This window comes from Zonotrichia leucophrys, chromosome Z, assembly GCF_028769735.1.
Source record: "Zonotrichia leucophrys gambelii isolate GWCS_2022_RI chromosome Z, RI_Zleu_2.0, whole genome shotgun sequence".
Taxonomy (NCBI): Eukaryota; Metazoa; Chordata; class Aves; order Passeriformes; family Passerellidae; genus Zonotrichia; species Zonotrichia leucophrys.
The window spans coordinates 34,293,306-34,315,244 of NC_088200.1; the positions used below are offsets into that span (position 1 = coordinate 34,293,306).

Here is a 21,939-nt window from a genome sequence, read left to right on the forward strand (position 1 = left end):
GCATTAATCTAAAAGGAAGGTTATCTTCCTTTGTAATGGTTTCTTATTGCGGCAGAATTTTACGGCTAGATGAAGAGCACAAGACTTTACATTAATTACAAATGTGCCATTGGAGAATACAATTGAAAGTGCCCTTTAAAAATATTTAGGGAAATTATCAAGATTTAGAAACAAATTTCTGTTTGTCGGGATGAACTGTAAAATCTGACAAATGCAATCCCTAGCACATTTAATTCACCGTGAAGCTCTTTTCTCACAGTTTTCATGCAACAATAATTTAGAAAAATTAAAAAATTAAAAATCATACAACAAGCATTTTACTATATTAATGTTTTCTCAGTAATTATACAGAAGTAACAAGAGACATACAAATGCAGTCTCAAAGTAACCTGAGCCCTGAGTGCTAGAAATCATGTGAAACCAGGCCTGTGTTGCAGCCAAATTTAATACTGGCTTCATATCTGTGCTCCACAGCCAGGGAGTGATGTCATGGGATGTTTATGTGCAGCTTGACTCACTGTAATGTGGGTACATTTGAGGGGTGGCTGGGATCTGTGACTTTATTGCTGACTTACTTGTGCCTTGTTATCACTGCTAAGTCAAACACAAAAGGCCATGTATGAAAAACAACTCTACATCTGAGATGGTTTGCAAGTACTGATAATTGAAACTGTTACATTGACTCCTACTTTTGATTTCTGTCTTCTACATATGAGATAATATAATTTAAATACCACCAATACAAGCCCTTCTGGAATTTCAGTAAAATGACATGAAATCTATATTCCTGTCAAATGAACATGTGCCAAAAAAGAGACCTCACCTTTCATTTACTGGGGTGAGAGTAAATAGCTGCTAATCAAGAAAGAAACATCTGTATGACATGTTCACTTGTACATGAGCAGATCTGATATTGGAGAAGTGACGTATCACATACACGCTGTTTTCACAAGCAAAGCTGTAATTTAATGAACAATAGCTTCCACAGAAAAAGTATTTTCACTGGTATTTAATGCAATGGACTAGCTTACTGAAATGGAGGACATTTTATCTATTACGGGAGAACAGCTTGGATATAGTGGCAAGTAGGACTTTATAAACTCTTACCTTTGCTGACACCACAATGCTATTGGTGCAGAATGGTTTGGGTTGGAAGGGACCTTAAAGGCCATTTAGTTCCTATTTCCTTGTCATGGGCAGGGACATCTTCCATTAGACCAGGTTGCTCAGAGCCCCATCCAGCCCAGCCTTGAATACTTCCAGGGCTGGGTCATCCACAACTTCTCTGGACAACCTGTTCCACTGCCACGTCACCCTCACTATGAAGAATTTTTTCCTAATTTCTAATATAAACCTTCCCCCCTTCAGTTTAAAGACATTGCCCCTTGTCCTGTCACTAGATGCCCTTGTGAAACCTCCCTCTCCAGTTTAAGGCCATTTTGCAGATGAAAGTGTATGGAACAGCAAATAAGTTGGTACTTCAACAAAACTGTGTAGGGTGATTTGTCTAATATCTCCAAGCAACCAGCGCAAGTAAGTGGGACAGGGAACACTTTATGATGTTACCAGTCTCCACATATGGAGGTTTCTGTACCTTGTCAAGTGAAGTGAACTGCTGTTACTGAAGTTTTATTTTCGTAGAAACAACATTCTTCCCATTTCTCCCCCTACATATCAAAACCAGAACAAACTTTTACAGATAAGACTGAAAGATGGAAAGTCTGCTAACAACTACATATAAACAAGGCCATTCAAACTTATGAGTAAATAAAAATACCAGCTTAGCAAGTCTAGGACTCCAGAGAATACCTTAATAAGATGGTCTCCCTTCAAGATCTACAGCAGGTGTGTAGGAATAATTTTTATTTAATAGATACTGCATCTTAGCTTCTGGACTACTCTTGGAAGCCTCTCCTCTTGACAATGCAAGAGAACTGGAGAAATTAGCCTTAGTAGCTTCTTTTTTTGCCCAAATTAGTACTTACCTTCATCTTGGTTGCAGCATCATCTAGTGTTGTGACTTCATGGTCTTTATGCTCTCCAAAAAGCTTATCAATAGCAGATATTGGGCATTTGCAGTGGTAACAATAAGTGTCTACTTGTGCTTTTTTCAGTTCTCTCTGTGGGCTCTCAACTTGAGGAATGTTTGTTGCTGATTTTTCAGGATACATCACCACAAAGCCTGAATCTTCAAGCTCAACAGGAGTTCTTTGTTCTGGCTCGTTAACAAATTCATAACTATCAGCAGCATGATCAAAGGAATCCCTGTCTTCAAATAATAGCTCCTCGTGTGTAAATTGAGATGATATTTCATCTTGCAAGAGCTCTTCTTGTGTAATCACATCATAGTCCATTGACTCAGCAAAATCTTCATAAACATCACTGTGCTGCTCCTCTCTTTGCAAGTCTGGATTTTCTGTTTGCTGAATGGTAGGAACACAGGACAGATGTTCCTGAGTGAACTGATCATCTACACTGTCTTCAGTGGGAGCCCTGACATATGGAACATACTTTTCCATCTGAGGAAATGCTGTTATATCTTGCCGTTCTTCCTGCTCAGTACTAGCTTCTTGATATGCAGCTCCGTGATACTCCACTTGATGACTGTATCTTTGTTGACTTGGCTGCTCTGGCAACTCTTCAGTTCTTTCTACTGGTACATTTTCTTCTTCTCTTTGTTCAGTGGTATCAGTTCCTGCACCTGAAATAACTGGTTTGCTTCCAAAAGGAATGGCATGCGTTGGCTTGCAAATTGTTGCTTGAATGTTGCTGTCAACCTGGAATTTGTCTCTCTCCATAACAACTCTTTCTGACAGAACCTCAGTTCTGACATATTGAACATCACCAGATCCCTCCTCCTGGTTATTCTCTGAACTCCAAACCAAAATTCCTCCCCTAAAGGACTCATCTTCTGGTATCTGATCTTTCTGAGGCCCAATGGCTTTACCTGGAATTTCATCTTTAAGAATGTATTTTTCAAAATAAATTCCAGTTCCATCATCTGTGTCTGAATTTCTGCTGGGGAAAGAAGCATTAGAATTACCACTTTCTTCATCGGAGGGAGTCTCATCCTTTGTCTTTTCTCCTACTGCTCCTGCATAGAGGTCCTTGTATAAAAATGATAGAGCAGGTGGCTCCTCTAAAAGCTCTGGGTTAACAGCAGCAACAGTGGTAGGGAACAAGAGAGATCGTTCTAGCACTCCTTCTTCTGAATCGAAGAGCGGGGTTCCTGGTGACTTGCATTCATCTTCTACATTTGTAATGCTCTTATTGCTAGAATCAATTGATTTCTGCAGTGGTAAAGGTTTTGAGGCATCTGCGTAGGATTGCATTTTGCCTTCTCCTTTTATGGTACCATAAAAGACTTCATCCAGGTCCTCAAGTAAGGAAAACTCTTCCAAAGTATCTACCTCAGTACTCTCTTTAAAAGGTTTGGCTTCTTCCATAGATTCATTGGGATCTTCTGTCACAGGAGACAATGAAATTCGTCTTTCAAATTGTGGCTTAATTGGGGATTTGTCATCAATCAGTGTATATTTTTCAAAATAATCCATATCAGCAGTACCATTATTAGGATCCAACTTTGCACAATTATTGTTTTCTGGCAACAGGAGATTTTCTTCTTGAGTTTCTTCAGTTTGCTCCTCATCATACTTTTTGGCCAATTCTGTTAGTTCATGGCTTGCAGTCTTTCCCAATAGAGAGCTTTCTGAAATTTCTGTGATTCTTCCAGAAGTTAGGGCTCTCTGGCCATCCTTGACTGATTTTCTTCTAAATGAAGGATTTGTTTCCAAGTATTCTAATTTATCAGGCATGTGTTTACTTTCTTCTTGATCAACAGAAGAAAAATGTGTAGGTGCATGAATATTGAGTATTTCATAACCTTCTGAAATTATATTAAATAGATCTTTTTGTTCAGTAGTCTCCAGACCATGCTGGCTGTCTTCTACAGCACTTGCATGTACCATTTCTTCCTCTTCTCCTCTCAGATAATGTTCAGACACTTCAGACATTTTGCCTACCTCCAGATGTTGCATTGCTTCAGTTTTTGTAGGGTTTAAAGTACTAGTTTCATGCTCCAGAAGTTTATGTGGACCTTGATTATCTCCTACCAGAGATGGTAAATCGTCCCTCTGTGTTTTGGGACTAGTGTCTGAGGGCTTCCTGTGAGAAAATTTATTTGACACTGATTCAGAAACTCTAAATGTATGTCCCTTAGTCTCTGTAGTCCTATGAACTGTGAATTCTGTGCAACTTCCAGCTGGAAATTCCTTTGATCCAAAATCGGAAGCTTCATTTGGAGTAAGCTGAATTCCTTGCATGTCTACTTCTGCAGCCCCTATTGGACTAATTGAGCAAGCTTTCACCTCTTCTGCCAGCCAGCTAGCCAGCCCAAAAGATGGAATATCTGGGTTCTGCATTTCTTCAGAACTTGAGCTAAGGGGCTTAATCTCTGCTGAGGAGAGGCTACCCAATTCACCAGAATAATGCTGTGTTTTGTGTGTCACAGTTTCTTGAACAAGGTCTGATGGAACAACTCCCAGATGCTCCAAGGTTGTATGCTTTTGGTCTTCAAAACCTTGTTGCATTTCACGTTTATGCTCTCCTTCAGTATAAATGCCTGAAAATTTGTTAGATTGCTCTCCAAGCATGTCTGCTACATCAGATAAAGATGATGGAATATTTTGTTTCTCTTCATCATCAGTGAGAGCCACTGATACTGGCTTTTCAAGTTCTGACTTTCCAGGTAATTTATGGAAAGGTATAAATGACTCTGATAACACTTCTTGCTGGTCTGCTACACCAGTCACCTTTGACTCTGTGGTCATTGCCCTTGGCACTGTGTGTACATCAGGTTGCATTTCTTGCTCATATTGCTCAGCAGTGAATTTGGGTGAACTTCTGAGCTGGTCTGGAGACAAATATATTGTATCCAACAAAGAAGATTCGGGCTTGTCTTGGTCTTGCACTTGAGACCTACTCTCCAAGTGCGCTGTCTTTAAGCTTGCTGTTTCAGGTGAACTGAGTTGAATTTTTTGCAACTGTTGTTCATTGTGTGGTGGAATTACATGTTCACACTCTGATTGTATGGGCTGGGTAATAAATGGCTGCATTTTTTTATTTTCTTGTTTAGCAAGGGACTGTGTGGGAATCATATATTCAGAGACTGGTTTTGAGTAAGGTGGAACTTCTTGCTGGCATGTTTCATCAGCTGAATAAAATGGAACTGAAGGTTCAGACTGCAGTTTTGAAGGTACAGTCAGGTAATCCTGACTTTCTAGACTTTCTGTTTTATCTGTAGAATATGATAAATTTAATTGTTCAGATTCTAACTGTATAGCTGTATGAAAGTAATGTGGAGTCTGTTCTCTCTCAACTTCAGGTAAAATTTCATATTCAGCCTCTGACTTTGCAGCTACAGGCAAGTGTAGAAGACTTTCTGTATTCTCTACTTCTTTTCTTGCAAAAGAGGACCCTGGCTCAGGCAGAGCAGTTTCTAAGTGTTCTGTTTTACAGGTGGAATAAGATATTTCTAAATGTTTGGGGGGTGAGCCTCCAGCTACAGGTGAAGACTTTGGACTTCCTTCAGGGCTTGTTTCAGAGACAGCATGTGAAGCACCCAAAGGTACAGGCATTGTTTGTTCAGTAAGAGATGAATATGGTTGAATTTTGTGGCTGTGTGCTTCCTCAGTGGAAAATGATAAATTTTGTTGTTCAGTTTCCAGCTGAGCACTTCGAGATGAAGGAGCACCAGTGTCTTGCTTCTGTGAATATCCTGCTCTCAGTGGGCCCATTTCATGCTTTTCTGCTTTGTAAGTAGGACTTAATAAATCTGATTGTTTAAAATCTGGTTGTGTAGTTCCCTGCTCCTCGGTCCTGACAAAGGTATGTGCTACAGAAGGTGTTTCTGGCTGCTCTGTTTCAACATCAAGGGACTGCAAACTAACATGTGGCTGTTCTGGTTGGACCTCATCCCTCCACTTCGTTTCGCCAGTGAAATATGGTTTCTCTGGATGCTCCAGCTGGGCAGTCTGTGGTTGATCTGCCTTGCTACAGGAATATGATAAATCTAGCGGCTTTATTACATGAGTCTCTGCTTTGCCAAGAGAGTGTGACAAATCTGGATGTTTTGAATTCAGTTTTTCTGGTTGCAACTGTTCTGATTTTCCTGTGGAATACGAAATATCAGAAGGAGTGAACCCTGCTTGTGCAGCATCCTGGTTTTTTGTTTTGCCAGAGGAATACAAGAAGTCTGGGAACTCCCCTTCCACTGTAGATATATTTGGTTGTTCTTCTATGCCATGAGGACTTGAAAACACTGGTTGATCCAATTTCAGTTGCACTATTTCCTCTGGGTGTAATATATAGCTTCTTCTCTCCTCTTTGACGTCCAGCTGTGCACTTTGTTTTTCTTCACTAACAGAAGAGGACAAATCCATGTGCAGTACTTTGCCCGTGGCATCCATGACACTTGCATGTTCAGACTCAGGTAGAGCAGCCCATGATGGCTCTGTTTTGACAGATGAATGCAACAAACTCTGTTCTTTCAGCTCTGGCTGAGTTGTTTTATGAGGTTCCGCTGTGCCAACAGAGAATGACAAATCTGCATATTCTGAATTTGCTTGGGAATTTTGCATTCCTTCTGTATTCTCCATAGAGCACTGTAGCTCAGGGTGTTCTGCTTGCATTCCTGCATCTTTCCATTCCTCTGCTTTTTTGAGAGATGATGAAAACTCATTTGTCTTTTCTTGCTCTGGTTGAATCTTTTCTTGCTGTACTGTGCCAGTGGAATGAAATAAATCCAGGCACTCAAAATCCTCATCAGCAATTTGAATTTGCTGTGTTTCACCAATTGAACATGATAAATCCGTTGTTTCTGCCTCTGGCTGTAGGATTTCATGGTGTTCTAATGTGCCAGCAGATAAATCTGAATGGTGAGATTTTGCGTTTAAAGTTTCTTGTTCTGCCTCACTGAGAGAATGACATAATTCTAAATGTCCCAATTCCATCCATGCTTTCTTGCCTTCTGCCTCTTTTTTGAAAGAATGCAAGAAGCCTTGCTTCTCCTCTCCAGCAATTTGTTCTTGCTCTGTTGTGCCAGATGACAGATCTGGTTTTTCTAACACTGGTTGTGTAGTTCTTTGTGGCTTTCCTTTTTCAATGGAATGCAGTGAATCAGGATGCTTTGGCTCTGCTTTTAACATTTCTCCTTGCTCCATTTTTCCACTTGGGAATGGTGCATCTGGAACTCTGTGTTTCTCCTTTGCAGCTTGTGAATGCTCTGCTGTGCAGACAGACTGTTCCTCTTTAGAGCATTCCACAGCTGTGTGCTCTGTCCCTCGTTGCCCCACTTCCCTGGTCAGGGGTGCCAAGCTTGCATGGCCTGGCTCCAGCTGTGCAGGTGGGATTTGCTCCATTTTGTCATGACCATACAATGCACCTGGCTTCTCCAATCCCAGCTGGATTGTTTCCTGCACTTTGTTGAGGGAATGTGCTAGCCCAGGGTGTTCAGGTTTCAGCTGTGATGTTTGCAGCCCTCCTACTTTGAAAACAGAGTAAGGCAAATTAGAATGTCCCTGCCCTGGTTCTGCCATTTCTGTTTCCTCTGCTGTACCCACAGAACGTGACAAATGTGAAATTTCCACTTCTGGCTGAGCTGTTTTCTGTTCCATTTGTCCAAAGGGATAAGTTTGCTCTGTTTCTTGTACTTTTTGTTGTACCTCTGTGATGTCCAGAGGAGATATTGCATCAGTATGCTCCACCTCTGGTGGTATCCTTTCATCATCTGGCCTCTCAATGGAAAATGATAAATTTGGTTCTTCCAAGATCTCCTGGGCACGTTCTGAAGTGTCCCTTTTATTGGGAGAATGTGTTAACTTTTCTTGCTCTAACTCCTGCTCTGTGGCTTTCTGCTGCTTTAATCTGCCAAGAGAAAGTTTTCTGTGTTTTTGATCCAATGGTGCTACTTCTTCCTGGCTTGTCTCACCAGTGGAATGTGACAAATCAGGATGCTTCATCTCCCATGGTGCAATTTCTGTATGTTTTGACTCTATTTGTGCAGTTGCTGGAGAAGTTCTTTTTTTACCTACTTTAGGCAATTGTTGGTGTTTAGACTTAAACTTTTGAGTTGATTGTTCTTTGCCTTTACCAAAGGAAAAGGATGAATCTGAATATTTTGAATCCAGTTGCGAGCATGACTGATTTGGGTATTGAGATTCTATTTCCATATTTTCATCTTGTGCTGCTTCACTCAGGCTTCCTTGTGAATCCAAATGTTCTGATTTTTGCTGAGTTTCTCCCATGGTGTATGAGAGCTCTGGATGTCCTGACTCCTGCTCCACAATATCAACTTGCTTTGATTCACCACTGTCCCATGAAACATCTGGATGTTCCACCATTACTGGCTCAGTTTCTTGTTGCTTCAAATGGAATGGTATGGTTGGTTTTTTCAATAATTTTTCTTGCCCATGAGAGGAATATAGCAAATCTGGATATTCTGAAGTTATTTCCATTTCCAGTGGAGCTTCTTTTTCACTGGAAGGAGGCAAAAATGTTTGCTCCAGCTCTTGATGTACTATTTCTTGTTGCTCTGATTTGTGCTGCACAATTTCCTTCTCTGTTTCTGTACTTACATAAAATGTTTTTTCTGGATATGCTAGTTCTGTTTGCATTTCTTCTTGCATTTGTTTACTGAATGAATATGGCAAAGATGGATGCACTAACCCTGGCTGAGCTATTTCTTGCTGTGCCAAATTATTTTGGTCTGTGACCTGTGGCTCTTCTTTACCCAGGCTTTCTGAAATACCTGAATGCTCTGTTTCCATTTCCACAGCTTCTTGTTGATCTGTTTCCTGCTGTCTCACCTCTCTTTGTACTGTATCTTGTTCCATCCTGCCAAAGGACTGTGAAACATCTGGCTGGGGCACATTGAGTGATGGTGTTTCCTGTTGCTGAGTACCAGCAGTGGAACAGGAAGGAAAAGACTGCTCCTGCTCCATTTGTGCTGTTTCCCAGGGCTTTGCTCTGTCAGTCAGTTGTGACCACAAAGTTCCGGCCTCGACTCCTTCTTGTGTCGCTTCTTCAGTGGTAAATGAGAAATCCCTCTTTTCTGAAACTACTTGTACATTTTCATGCTGCTCTGTTTCACTAATGAAACATGATGGCTCTGGACCTTCTAAGTTTCTCTGTACAGCTTCTTGTACCGTCTCTCCCTGGGAATACAGTGGATCAGTTTGTTCCAGCTTTGGTTGCAATTTTTGATGTTCTGTTTCGCCAGCAGAATATGTTGTCTCTGGCTGTTTCACCTTCAGCTGTGAAGTTTTATTTTCCTGTTCTTTTTGGGTAGAATGTGGCCAAACTGGAAGCTCTGACTGCAGTTGAGTAGTTTCTCCTTGCATTGCCATGGCAGAGGAATCCAGCTTACCTTCAGACTGTGACTCCTGCTGTACAGGCTGTGGCTGTTTTCCTTTGTCAGTTTGTGACAGTTCTTTCTCCTTTGTTTTATTAATGGGATGCGATAAATCTGAAAATGCTGTTTCCAGATACCCAGTTTGTTGCATCTCAGCCCTTCCAGTGGAATCAAATCTATCTGGATGTACCAACTGGAGTTCTGCATTGTTTTCTTTCTCTGCTTCCTCCATCAAACATGGTAAATCTGAATGTACCTGTGCAAGCTCTTCTTTTTCTTCTTGCTTTTCTTTTTCAGGGGAATAAGACTGTTCCTGTTCAAAAGGACTGAATGCATGGTTTTCTGTTTCTTCCCTGGAAAGCAAAACTTGATGTTCATTTTCCAGCTGTGCACTTTGCATTTCCTTGACTACTTCCTGGGTGAAAGAAGAGTCTGGATGACCCATCTCCAGATGTGCACTCTCTGATTCCAACATTTTTTCTCTGGAATATGATAGATCCTCAGATCTATCATAGCTGGAGACCTCTGCCTCCAGCTGTGTGTTGTCTGATTCTTCCATTTCTTCCCTGGAAAAAGAAAAGTCTGGATGCTCCATCTCCAGCTGTGCACTCTCCGGTTCTATTGTTTCTTCCTTGGAAGAAAATTCTGGTTGTTCTGTCTCCAGTTGGGATCTCCCTGATTTTTCTCTTTCTTTTGTGGAAAAAAGCAGTTCTGGGTAGTCTGTATCTGGTATTGCACTCTCTGATCCCTCTGTTTCTTCCTTAGAATATGAGAAATCTGGAAGGTCTGTCTCTAGCTGTGCACTTCCTGGTTCCTCTATTTCTTCCCTGGAAAAAGAGAAATCTGGATGCTCCATCTCCATCTGTTCACCCTTCAATTCCTCTGTTTCTTCCTTGGGAGAAGAGAAATCCAGATGCTCTGTCTCCATCTGTGTTGTCTCTGATTCTCCAGTTTCTTCGGTGGAATATGAGAGGTCTGGATGCTCCATCTCCATTTGCCCACCTTCAGCTTGTTTGTTTTCTTCAGTGGAAAAATCAGAGTGATCAAAATCTACTGCTTTATTTGTAACTGAAGTTTTCTGTGTTTCTTCTGTTTCTGTATGAACAGGATATGAAATGCCAAAATATTTAGAATCTATATTTTCAGGAATTGGTGGTTTTAATTTAATTCCTTGCTTCTTTGTTTTCTGAAGTGAAAAGTCTTGTTCAGACTTTGTTTGGTTCTCCAAATGAACATTTTGAGTTCCTGAAGATGGGGTCTTTTTACCCTCTTCTCCTTCAGCTGAATACATTACACCTGAAGTTGCTGACTCTGACAGTGCAGTTGATGATGGACACTCAGTTTCTTGCTTTTCTGTTTCATTTCCAGAATGTGGTAAAAGCACATGTTCAGACTCAGACTGTGCAGCTTCTGATGACTGAGGAATAACATCTTCCTGTCTTGTTTCACTTGAAGTGGGATATTTGGATTTAGCTGATGGAACATCAGGTAAGTAAGACTTTTCTATTTCCCCCTCAGGATGTTCTGACATAGATTCTATAGGCAAAACATGCTGGGAACTTGGTCTATCTAATTCACTAACAAAATCTGCTGAAACAGACTGTGGTGCCGAATTAGGCTGAACTTCCTGATTCTTCACTTCATCTAGATGATCTGATGCTGGCAGCAGGGATTGGTCTGGCTTCTTTTTTGCATTTTCAGCTGAGGGAAGCAGCACTTCTTTTTTGTCAGACTTGAATGGTGTGGAGGTTGTTGACTCTGTTATTGATGTTCTGGCTGTGGCTGAATGACTTTGCTGCTCCCTGGCTTCTTCTTCATTCTTCAGTAAATGTTCTGAAACCTGATTTGGAGTCTCTAAAAGAGGTTTCCTCTCTTTTCTTTCTTCATGTTGAAGAGTTGATTCTTTCATTTTATAAGGTTCAATATTTTCAGATGAAAAATCATTCTTCTTAGTAAGCTGTTTTTCAAGAGGTGATGTTGGTGAAGAAAAGCTTTGTTTTGCTTGTTCTGTGAGTTGCTCTCTTTGTTTCCTCCTTCTCTCTGAAGGTGTTTCAAGAATTTTACTTCTTGCTCCCTGAAAATGTTTTGGATATGTGGAGAGTGAACCAAACTTCTGCAATCTTTCTTTTACTGATGTTTCAAGGAACTTTTCAGAATCTCCTGAAGCTGAGCTACTTCTCCGGATTCTGTTTTTCTCCAATGTTTCAGGGGCTGGCCCAGTCCCTCCAAAAATTGAGTTGAACAGTTGGATTCTAGCTTGTACTGGTCCTCCAAGAATTGGACCAACTTTTCTCAGTCTGCTCTCCCTAAATATTGATCTTATTGGAGCACGTTTTACAGGCTCTTCTGTGATATTCTCTTGATCCTCTTTGTTGTCCAACATTTCCTCATCTGTGTCTTGTGTTTCCACCTGCTCTACATTCAACATGGAGGCTTGCACATCTCCTAGAACAGTTCTTGGTTCTTGCCTTTGCATTCCAGAAGAGTCACGTTTTTTATTGCACTGGCCTCCCTTTGGTCTTGTAGCCATTGGCACCTTATTTGAAGATCTGCGTGTCCTTTTCCGAATGATCTTGCCTTCATCCATAATAAAGATAACTTTTCCTGGAGGAGAACCTACTGGTGAACTTTCCATACTGTAAAGATCAGAAGTGGTACTTGTTTCTGAGGTCCAGGGAGTAGAACATCTGCTCGAGCTGGTTTCCCAGGTTATTCCACTGTCTTCACTTTGGCATGTTACCATAGAAAAGGAAGGGTTAGTCATGATGTACTGCAGCTTGGGTTTCACATCTTCACTTTGGATAAGATCTTTTAAACTACAAACAAAAAAACAAAAAAACAAAAGAAAGCTCTAAAAACATACAACAAATTAAATTATTGGAGGAAAAAGCTGAATTTATTCATTAAAATTAAAATGGCTTTCAAAGTTGTAAAAATACTGCATAAGCATAGATTTTGAAGTACAAGCATAAGAAAAGTAATATTTTGTCTCACAACTATATTTTAGATGAATTTAGATGTAAAACTGCATGTTGCAAGGTTAATTCAATGAAGGGGAGGTGTTTAAAAGATCTTGACAATGCAGGAAGAACAGTCTTTGATCTGACCTTGTTTTGCCAGTGTGAGGTTGAGCTGATTCTGAGGCTATTCTCCAGCATGTGTTTATTTCACAGTATAAATTAAACCTTTCATTAAACACTTCAAAGATACTGTCAGTGTTTTAATAGCACCCACACTTGCTTTGCGCAAGTGTGAATGATTATACAATGCTCAAAGCAGTAGTCTATCCACTGGTTTGTTACTGTCTTCTCATGTATTTTATCCTCTGAGCATTCTTGATACTTAACAAAGTAATTTAGAATACATTCAACAATTAAAATATACTGACACCTCCCCAAATGAAACTGCAATGTTTTATAAAGGTAGTTTTAAACCTTATCATGTGTAATCAATACACTGTCATATGCTGTAATCAAATCTTTCAGCTAAAATAGTAAAAAGGCTGGAGAAAGGCTTTTATGAGAAGCTTTAGGAAAGAAAACTTCAAATTCTTCAAGTTCTTAAAATTAAGAGTGTAAAGATTAGCATAAGCAATTAAAAGACACAATGTGTGGAGGGTTTAGTATTTTTAGGCTTGCAATATTTACTTAAAACAAAAAAAAAGGGCACAGAAAAGTTAATCAAAGCTTGACCCTAATATTTCTTGAGTAGACAGTAGTTCATTTATGGAAATCACTTTTGTAGCTGATGGAAAGAAAGGGAGACTATCTGCTGGATAAGATGTAGCCTTCAGTAGAGCAGAAACAGTGAATTTTGGGTGGGACACTTCCTTTACACAGTTACATAATCACTCTGTTGCTCCCATGGACGAATGCACATTTATGGCCACACAACATCCTGCTTCCACTGAACAGAGGGAACGGTCACTTTTCCACTGAAAAAGAGAAAAGCGTTTCAGCTAAAGTGAAGAAAGCTAGCTACTGATCAGGGATCAGAAAAGCAGAATCCGTCTGACCAACTGCCAGGGGCTGTGGCCCTGCACCACACAGGTGCCAGAGATACCTGCAGTTTGCAGAGGCAGGCAGACACCCCTGAGGAGAAGGTGGCACCATGCCAGAAGGTACTGAGCCCCTGTCAGAAGGCAGAGGTCTTTGAAGGAGGAAAATAAATCCTGTGGAAAGTCATTAAGTACTTAGTTAAGCAAACTTTCAGGACTGTAAGTTTTTTGTAAAGGGCACTCAGTGAAAATGCTCAGAACCTAATGGGAACAGAAATGTAATCCTGCCACTGGTGGTGTTACCCTTACCTTTCCATGAATTTACTTTCCAGAGCCCAGAACCAGAAGGGCTGTCCTGGGCTGGTCCATGCTCAGGTCTGTGCAGACTGAGGCACAGTTCATCTCTGATGTCAGTGCTAACTGAAGGCTGAAGTCACCCCGTGGGACAGTAGCCTGACCAGCCCATGGTGGGACCTCGCAATATCAGACTCCAGTGATGGAGCATAAATCCAGTTGTGGTGACAGGGCTGGCCTGGAGATGGTGGCTGACAGGACAACTGGAAGGCCCACAATTCAAATCATGTCTGAGAGTGCAGTACTGAATAATTGCATGTCAGCCAATCGCCTCCTGCCCCTCAAACCCAGCCTTCAGATTTAAGCCCCAGCATGTACAGCTGATTATCTGCCTCGGTATAGTACTCTGTAGAAAGACTAGCTCCATAGGTGAAAACTTACAGGCTGGAGAAAGAGGTATAGCAGAACACATTCATACCAATTTTTCTCTTAGTTTTTTCCTTTGCCAGTTCCATGGCTTAACACTGACTTGGACATATGATTAAATTAAAATGAAAATATGATTAAATTAAAAAACCAAAAAAACAAAAAAAAATCAATAGCAATACTACTAAGGAAGTTTTCAGTTGTTTGAGTCTACAATAACAGATAAATTTTTTTAACATTTTTCAACTTCTAAATCATTCTTATATTTTAAACCTATTTTCTGCACTACTTGGTGCAATTAAATAGACCTTCATACAGAACAGAGCAGCACTCCACTCAAGCTGATATTAATGAATAAGTATAGATTGCCCTGGCCCTGCTTATGCAAAAAGCTTAAATTATATACCTCATTATCTCATTTTCATGGTCACAAACTAGTTACAGCTCATATTTCTCTACAGCGTGAGGAGATAGTGCTTTACACTTTTAAGACCAGAATGAGAGACGTGGAACTCAAACATTTACTTCCAAAGCACTTCAAATGCTGCCCTTTTATGAACTGTTTACAAACTGCACAGTAGTAGCTGAAAGACTCCTCTCTAGTCAGAGGAAGCGTTTGCCACTGGAAAAAGATGTTTGCAATATTTGCAATGTTTCAGCTCGTAAATGTAGATATGAAGCCACTGACATCCAGGGCAAAAGCCAGTGCTGTCTTTTTTCCATGTAGACATTTCACGCCCATTCTTGTTGGCATTTATATTATCAGCATGTTATTTCACTTCTAGGACATTGACTTAAACCTTTTCTTAGTCTTGGAGACACTGACAACCAGTTGTGTTGCCGTAATAGCTCAAACCCAGATTTTTCTTCCTGCCTCCTCCTGCTTCTCACAGCTCCCTGCTTCTCATGACTTCTGTGCTGTGTCCACTAGGATTTCAGGTTTCTAGTCCAGCCTTGCAGGCTGCACAAATGTTCCTTCATGAATCATATGAGGGAAGAGTTTTCACCTCCCCAGCTGCTGTTGTGTTCACACATTGAGTGGGGTCTACCCACCTGTGCACGCCACTACTATGAGATATACATGTAGCCAGCCTATTAGCTTTCTAAAATTCTACCTAGCCTCTTTTATCCTCTTTGTATTAGACCTTGCCATTGCTGATATAATAAAAATTGTAGCTGTTTGCTGCAGAATTTCTCACAAGCTGAAAACAATATAGATTAAATGACCAAGGTGTCAACCTATGTCTGTAATCTGCACAGACAAGATCTCATTTTCTGAAAGCTCCTACTTCAGGCACAGTGCAGGAGTAGTGGAAATTGGTATTGCCAGCTTGTCTTCCCAATTGAAGAAAGCACTTCTCTGCGCTTGTGTTTTTATTCTGTACATATCTGTAGTTTCTGCCTTTACCATGGTGCCCCTTTCCCCCTACAGCAATCAGTATGCTCAGCAAGTGTCTGCCTATTGTTCTGCACTTCTCAGGCCTACAGCTCATCCATCTTCTTCAGACTAAGTGAACTAGGAGCTACAGAAAGACATAATTTCAAACCCAGCCTTCCACCTTTGACTTCTTTCAATTAATGATGCTTTGTCTGGCAATGAAGTGGCTCATGCATCTGTTGAAATACATAGGAACTACTATCTGAAAACAGTGAGACAGCTGCTTGCCCAGCTACAAAGCTGGGGTTTATGATGAGTAGCTGGGAGCCAGGACCTGGGCTTGTTTCACACATTTTGTTCCATCTCTTATGAAGGAGCATAGCCTGGTATAGTCCTAGTTTGTTTTCCAGACACCAGGTCATGTCCTAGTGGCATTGCCATTTGCAGGATCAGATGCTGCTTGAGAGATCCACAACACCTCCATGCCCAGAGATCTGCCATGCTCCTGCATTCTAGATTCTCCACCATGTTGTAGAGGGAACACAGGTACCAAACACTTCAATCTGGGTGGGACACTTCCTTTACACGGTTACATAATCACTCTGTTGAGACCCAGTGGGGAACTTCTTGAGTCTCAGAGCCCTACGCAACACAGGCCTTTATTAAGGATTCAGTTTTAATCAAAAAGCTAAAGAGAAACAAAACATGGAATGCCTAGCTGTGGGAGCAAGTGGGGGCTGGCTGCACCCTTCCCCTCTTCAATGCCCCCACCTCAGCATTCTGGCCCATTTAGCTGCTCAGTTATCTTTTGCTTGAGCCTTTGCTGTGATGTGCCTGAAATGGCCCACACAACTTTACTTCCTACTTCTCTCACATTCCCTGCTGCAGGTGGCAAAAGAACAGCTCTGCCAGCCTCTTCCACCCTGGCCCATGTCAGGCACTGCCTCATCTAAAGGCATCTAAAATCACACACGCTTTCCCCATGCCTTTCTCTGCTTTGGGTAGGATATGATAATTGTTATTTTCGGAAGACAAATCCACATTACTCCCCACCCCTTCCTGCTCACCATCCATTTGCTATCATTCCAGTCTTTTGCTCTCCTAGATGCTGCAGCATCCCCCACATGGCAGGAAGACGCCTTCTCCACTGTTGTTCCCTTTATATTCATTTTCATCAATCATTATAAATGACACTTGTCTCTAATGCTTACACACCTCTGATCTTGTGTAAGGACTGCTTGCTTCATTAATAAAACAAACAAACTCAACCCCTTCCAGAATTTAAGGACTTTCTCCCCATGTTTCTCCCCTTCTACTGGTTATAGGTAAACACTAAACAAGCAGATAAAATGCTGTTTACCTATTCCAGGCAAACAAGCTGTCTGGAAACACTTAAATTGGCTGCAGAGCCATTTTTATGTAAACCCCACACACAGACACATCCAGAGACCTTCCCACTGTAGAAGGAAATCAGCTGAGAATGGTCTGAAAGACAGAACTGTGTCAGAACAGCTCACCCATCACATGTTTGTTAGACACACAAATATTGCAGTGGGTATGTCAACCAGTTGAACAGTAAACAATTTTACTTTAGTTAGACTTAATTTTCACCATTGCCAATACAAAAATTAAAACCTGTTAACTTCCTACTCATGCTTGCCTTAACACAGTATTTAAAATATTTTCCCTGTTTAGGTGATTGATTGGATACATGGAGCTAGAAACAGAAGTAATCTACCATGATCATCTATCCTAGACAGTAAAATCCCCAAAGGCAAGAAACTATTGTATGGGTGTTATACAGATCAGTGGCATTTTTGTGCTGACAAGGTTATGAAACCCCTATCCCACCTTTTCAATAGGTTCTGATGCTGCATGTCAGTCTCATTACTTGTATAAAAAAGTGTGCTAGGAAACCAAATTATTTAAACATTATATTAATAAGGGTAATAAAGACATGAAACCCAAACTCTTCTGTCTTTCACATGTGTGCCTTGTAATTTTGAGACAAATAATCCTTTCTGCTGCAGCTTTTGGGATTTTATTTGCTGCAGCTGCTGCACAGTGTGGAAGCAGAGTGGTTTGGTCAGAGCTCAGGGCCTGGTGTCACAGAGGACCACCAGGGCTCTTCTACTTGTTTCACAGAGGTGCTTCCTGAACTTATTCCATGATTCTCATATAAATTAGGTATGAAGCTATTTAACATGCTTGAAAGACAGAAAAAGGAGTCAGCAGGAAAGCTGACTTGCACTGTTCAACTGCATTCAAAGGAGGAAAGCAGAAGCAACAGAGAACTTGGGGTTGTTAAAAATAAATTGATGGCAGCAGGGTCCAAGACAAGCTGCCTTCAGCCAAGTTTGCATATTAGTTACATCTCCTCTAAGCTATGTTTTCAAAGCCCATGCACTCAAAACAATCTGTTCTGCAATGGGGGTTTGAAAACCTGTTTATCAACAAATAATTAGCTCATGGCTTGAGTAAGTATGCCCCAGGGGCTCAACCTGTCTTATCTTGCCAGGAGCTCTGCCCAGGCACTGACCAAAGGAGGAGGCCTGAAGCTCAACAACCCTGCTGACATTTGTGACAACATCTAAGCAATTAAAAAGTCAGTTTTATTTAACTTTTCCAAGCTACTGGAAAGTGCTTGTTGCAGTCACCACATTTGTGCTGAACCCAAAATTTTACATCTCCTTTAACCTAATTAAACAAAACAATTTATATATGATCAGTTACCACTTAGCTTAGCTGTTAAAAACCTCTCTGGTAGACTATGACCTGTTTATTAGTAAGACAGTTAAGGACAGAGAAAAACTCTGCTGTATTTAATATAACTGGGAGCTAAAGGGAATGTTTGCTGTGATTTAAGTAAGTGCTGAGATGCAATGCCCAAGTTTGCATTGCAGAGGTTGCCAGCCAGAAGCAAGACCCATCTGTGAGGAGCTGCTAAAAGGCACCCATGGTAAAATCATCCTCTCAGCACAAGTAGTAAATAACTGTGAGGCTACATAGATTTCACTCCCTTTTTAGTTATTCCTACTTGTGTTTTGCAATTTCAGTTTTATTATTAGCTATTTAATTCCGGATTCTGTTAAAAATTATTTATCTAAATCACGGTTTAGCTGCGTGCAGTGAGCAGCTCCACTCCATGGACTTCAGCTGGTTTTCTTGCAGGGATACAGCCATGTGCAAACAGTGTTTTATTGGCATGTAATCCCTCTCTCTGCTAGTATAGGACTGAAAAGCCAACATCTCCCTTGAGAATAAAGCAGCATTACACACCAGGTGTTCCCTCATTGTGGGAAACTAGATCTTTATTTTCAGAAGGGTTTTCCTAGAGTTCTAGGATACATTTCTCCATTTGGCTTTTGTTCTTGCAGCACTTTGGGTAGGTTAAGCTGCAGAGCGCTCCCCACTGCCATCTTTTTTTCTCCAGTGACCATCAGCAATGTCAGAAAGCCCTTTGAACTGTGATTCACACAGAGCAATGGTAAATGCAGATGGCGTCACAGCACAGAGGTATTAGAAACTATATGATATGTTTCTTAAAAAATGGGTTTCTGGAAAAAAAACTCAAGCTACCAATATTAACATCTTAGGTTCTTCTACAATATCCACTAAAAACTGAGGTGGTCTACTCAAGACTTGAGACTTGGTATGGGCTGGGGGACTCTCAGGCCTTGTGTGAAACCAATGGTTTCACACTGTTTCACATTGGTTTCTCTGTATGAAACCAATGGTGCTGGCACAGCCAGAGTCTGTCTGACTAGACCAAGTTGCAGACGCCTCTGCATCCTGCGCAGGACCATTGGGCAGGGCACTGGGCCACAGCCTTGCTCATTACATTCCTAACAGTAGGAGAGCAATCACAGGACAATAAACTGTTTCTGTGAAAAACTTAAGAAAACAAAAATACTAAGAGAAAACAATTAAAGATCAAAGGGATAGAATATTTCCCATTTCACCACAAAAATCAACCTTACAAATCATGACCAGCAATAGGAGACATGTTCAACAAATTTTTGAACATTCTTCTTCTTTCTTTTCAAGGAAAGAAGCAACTGAAGAGGGAAGGACAAGTGGGAAGGAATAAAGAGCCATAAAAAGGAACCAATTTTAATGCACCATTATAATCTTTGAGTATTTTCTCCCTGACAAGCAAATCTGCAAAGCATTTAAGATCCATATGTGACAAAGAGTCAGCCAGAGAGGGAGGAGTGGAAGGAGATGCCACTTGAGCTGGCACATCAGAGGATCTTTAAATAGAAAAGCTTTCAGGGAACTCGGGGTAGGCGCTTACCACACAAAATTTAATTACAGCCATACTCATCTGAAAAAAATATTACAGCCCTCTACTCCCCCCTTTTTTATCTACAGCAATAGGGCAAAGGAAGGCAGAAAAGTCAATAAACCAGCATGGGACTCCAATTCTGGCATCTCCTGGGGGATGATGCTTTGGGGTAGAGTTGCCAGCTCCCTCTGGGGCTATAAATCCCTTGGGGGGACATACCTATTAGTCAGCTCCTCTGCTTCCTCTGGGTCCACGGCCTCCTCCACCTCCTCCTCCTCCTCCTCCTCCTCCTCCTCCTCTTCCTCTTCTTCTTCTTCTTCTTCATCTCCTATGAAGGACGAAGTCTCGGATGCCCTGTCACACTCAGCGCCACGGGAGCCCTCCATTCCCCTCCCTGCTCAGGCCCTTGCCGGTGATGTTTACCCCCAGCCCTGTCCTCCCCAGGGCTGCCTGAAGCAACTGTCATCCCCAGTAGCACTCACTTCTCCTGACTCAGGGCAGTCTTTAAATAGAAGGCAGCAAAGTTACAGCGCAGAGTCGCTGCTGTTCCTACCCTGTCTCCTAGCACCAACCCAGTGCCAGGACACGTGGCCCCGTGGCCATCTCTCCAGCTGCTCTCCCCCTTCGCCTGCCACTGCTGCCATAGAGTTGTTTCTACAGCAGACAGGGCAGTCAGGGAGCAGCAGGGAGCAAGGGGGCCAAGCAGACCTTCCCCAGTCACCTCTAGCAAATTCAGGGTGGATGGTACAGATGAAGCAGAAGGAGAGTTTATCTGTGCCCCAAGAGAAGGTACATTTCACAAGTTCTGCCCTTCAGCACAGCCAGAGTGCCTCAAGCTCGAACTGGAAAGGTCAAATACAGTAACTAGTGAATGAGCCTCTGAAAAACACATTTAATTATTAATACCGTACTGTAAGAGCTATCAGATGCACTGTGGTATTTAACCATGTAAAAGGAACGTATTTAAACCCTTGATTTATCAATGTGTTAAATCACAGGACATTTAAAACTTCCTATTTGAGCAAACTTGAACCAATTATAAAGCAAAGATATATTATACTACCATGCAGAGTTTAGGTTAAGCCACAATTATGATTTATTATTCTGCATTTTACAAAAAATGCAGTGCTTTTCACACACAAAACAGAAATATTTCCCATCTGTATTAGTCAACATAATGACTTTATTAAAAAAAAAAAATTTAGAAGAGGAGGAAAAGCACCTGATTCTAAGTAAAGAACTTCCAAGATATCTCAAGTATAAACAACTGTTTGCACAGTATAACTCCAATGCCCCCAGCTTTTTTTTTTTCATTGTTCTTCAAATAAATATCTGGTAATAAATCAATCAGCAAACTCTTCCTTAAGAGTGCTGTAAGTATATAAACACCCAGCCATGTACTTCTGACTACAAGCTATCTCTGCACACAAAATTAAAATTCTCCTAACATTCCTAAACAGTATGTACAGGTCTTTCTGCTCTTTTGACCTACACAGTGGCATACGCAATTTACAAGGTGACAATGTAATTTTTTGAAAAGTGTATTTTGAAACAGATATTAAACTAAATTAAACTCTACATTTCATCATGAGCATAGACAGTGTACACAGCAAAATGTAAAGAATAAGAAGTACTCTTCCTTAAATTTCATGTGGAAGGCAAGAGCTTTACAGGTCATCTAGAAATGCTTATAGATGAAACATACATACATTGCACAAGTTTTGATTCAGTCTTCAGCACAGCAAGAGAAAGGCAAGTACTCTTTTACCAGAAACCCTTCAACTTATTTCCATCTGTACTTCTCACAAGTGAATTTGACCTGTAAATGGACCAAAATCACACATTCTTTCATGCTCTTCAGACAAGCATCACACTCAGTAAAATCAGCGGAAATATTTATATCTGAAAACACAAGGATTACAGAGAACAAGGCAAAAAAACCCACAAACCACAGGACAACCTGTAGCAGTACAGTACAATAAATCAAGAGTGACATTCTGTGATGGACTTAAATTTAACATCAAATATACTGTGACTCAAGTCCAGTAACACAAGTTCAAGTAAAGCACTAGTTCCAAATAAATGTTTGGGATTCACAAATATAATGTGCTCACAAATGCTAACTTCAGGTTTTATACAAAACATCT

General features: G+C 41.0%; 1 protein-coding gene across 1 annotated transcript in view; it reads right to left on the reverse strand.

The window, feature by feature from the left end:
- CMYA5 (cardiomyopathy associated 5) overlaps nt 1-20,178 on the reverse strand; it is a 45,408-nt gene extending 25,230 nt beyond the window's left edge. The window contains exons 1-2 of the mRNA XM_064735958.1: nt 20,012-20,178; nt 1,986-12,225 (exon numbers count right to left, since the gene is read on the reverse strand). Coding sequence (XP_064592028.1) covers nt 1,986-12,225; nt 20,012-20,178 — 10,407 coding nt within the window. The remainder of the gene's footprint in view (nt 1-1,985; nt 12,226-20,011) is intronic.
- Nucleotides 20,179-21,939: the final 1,761 nt, after the last annotated feature.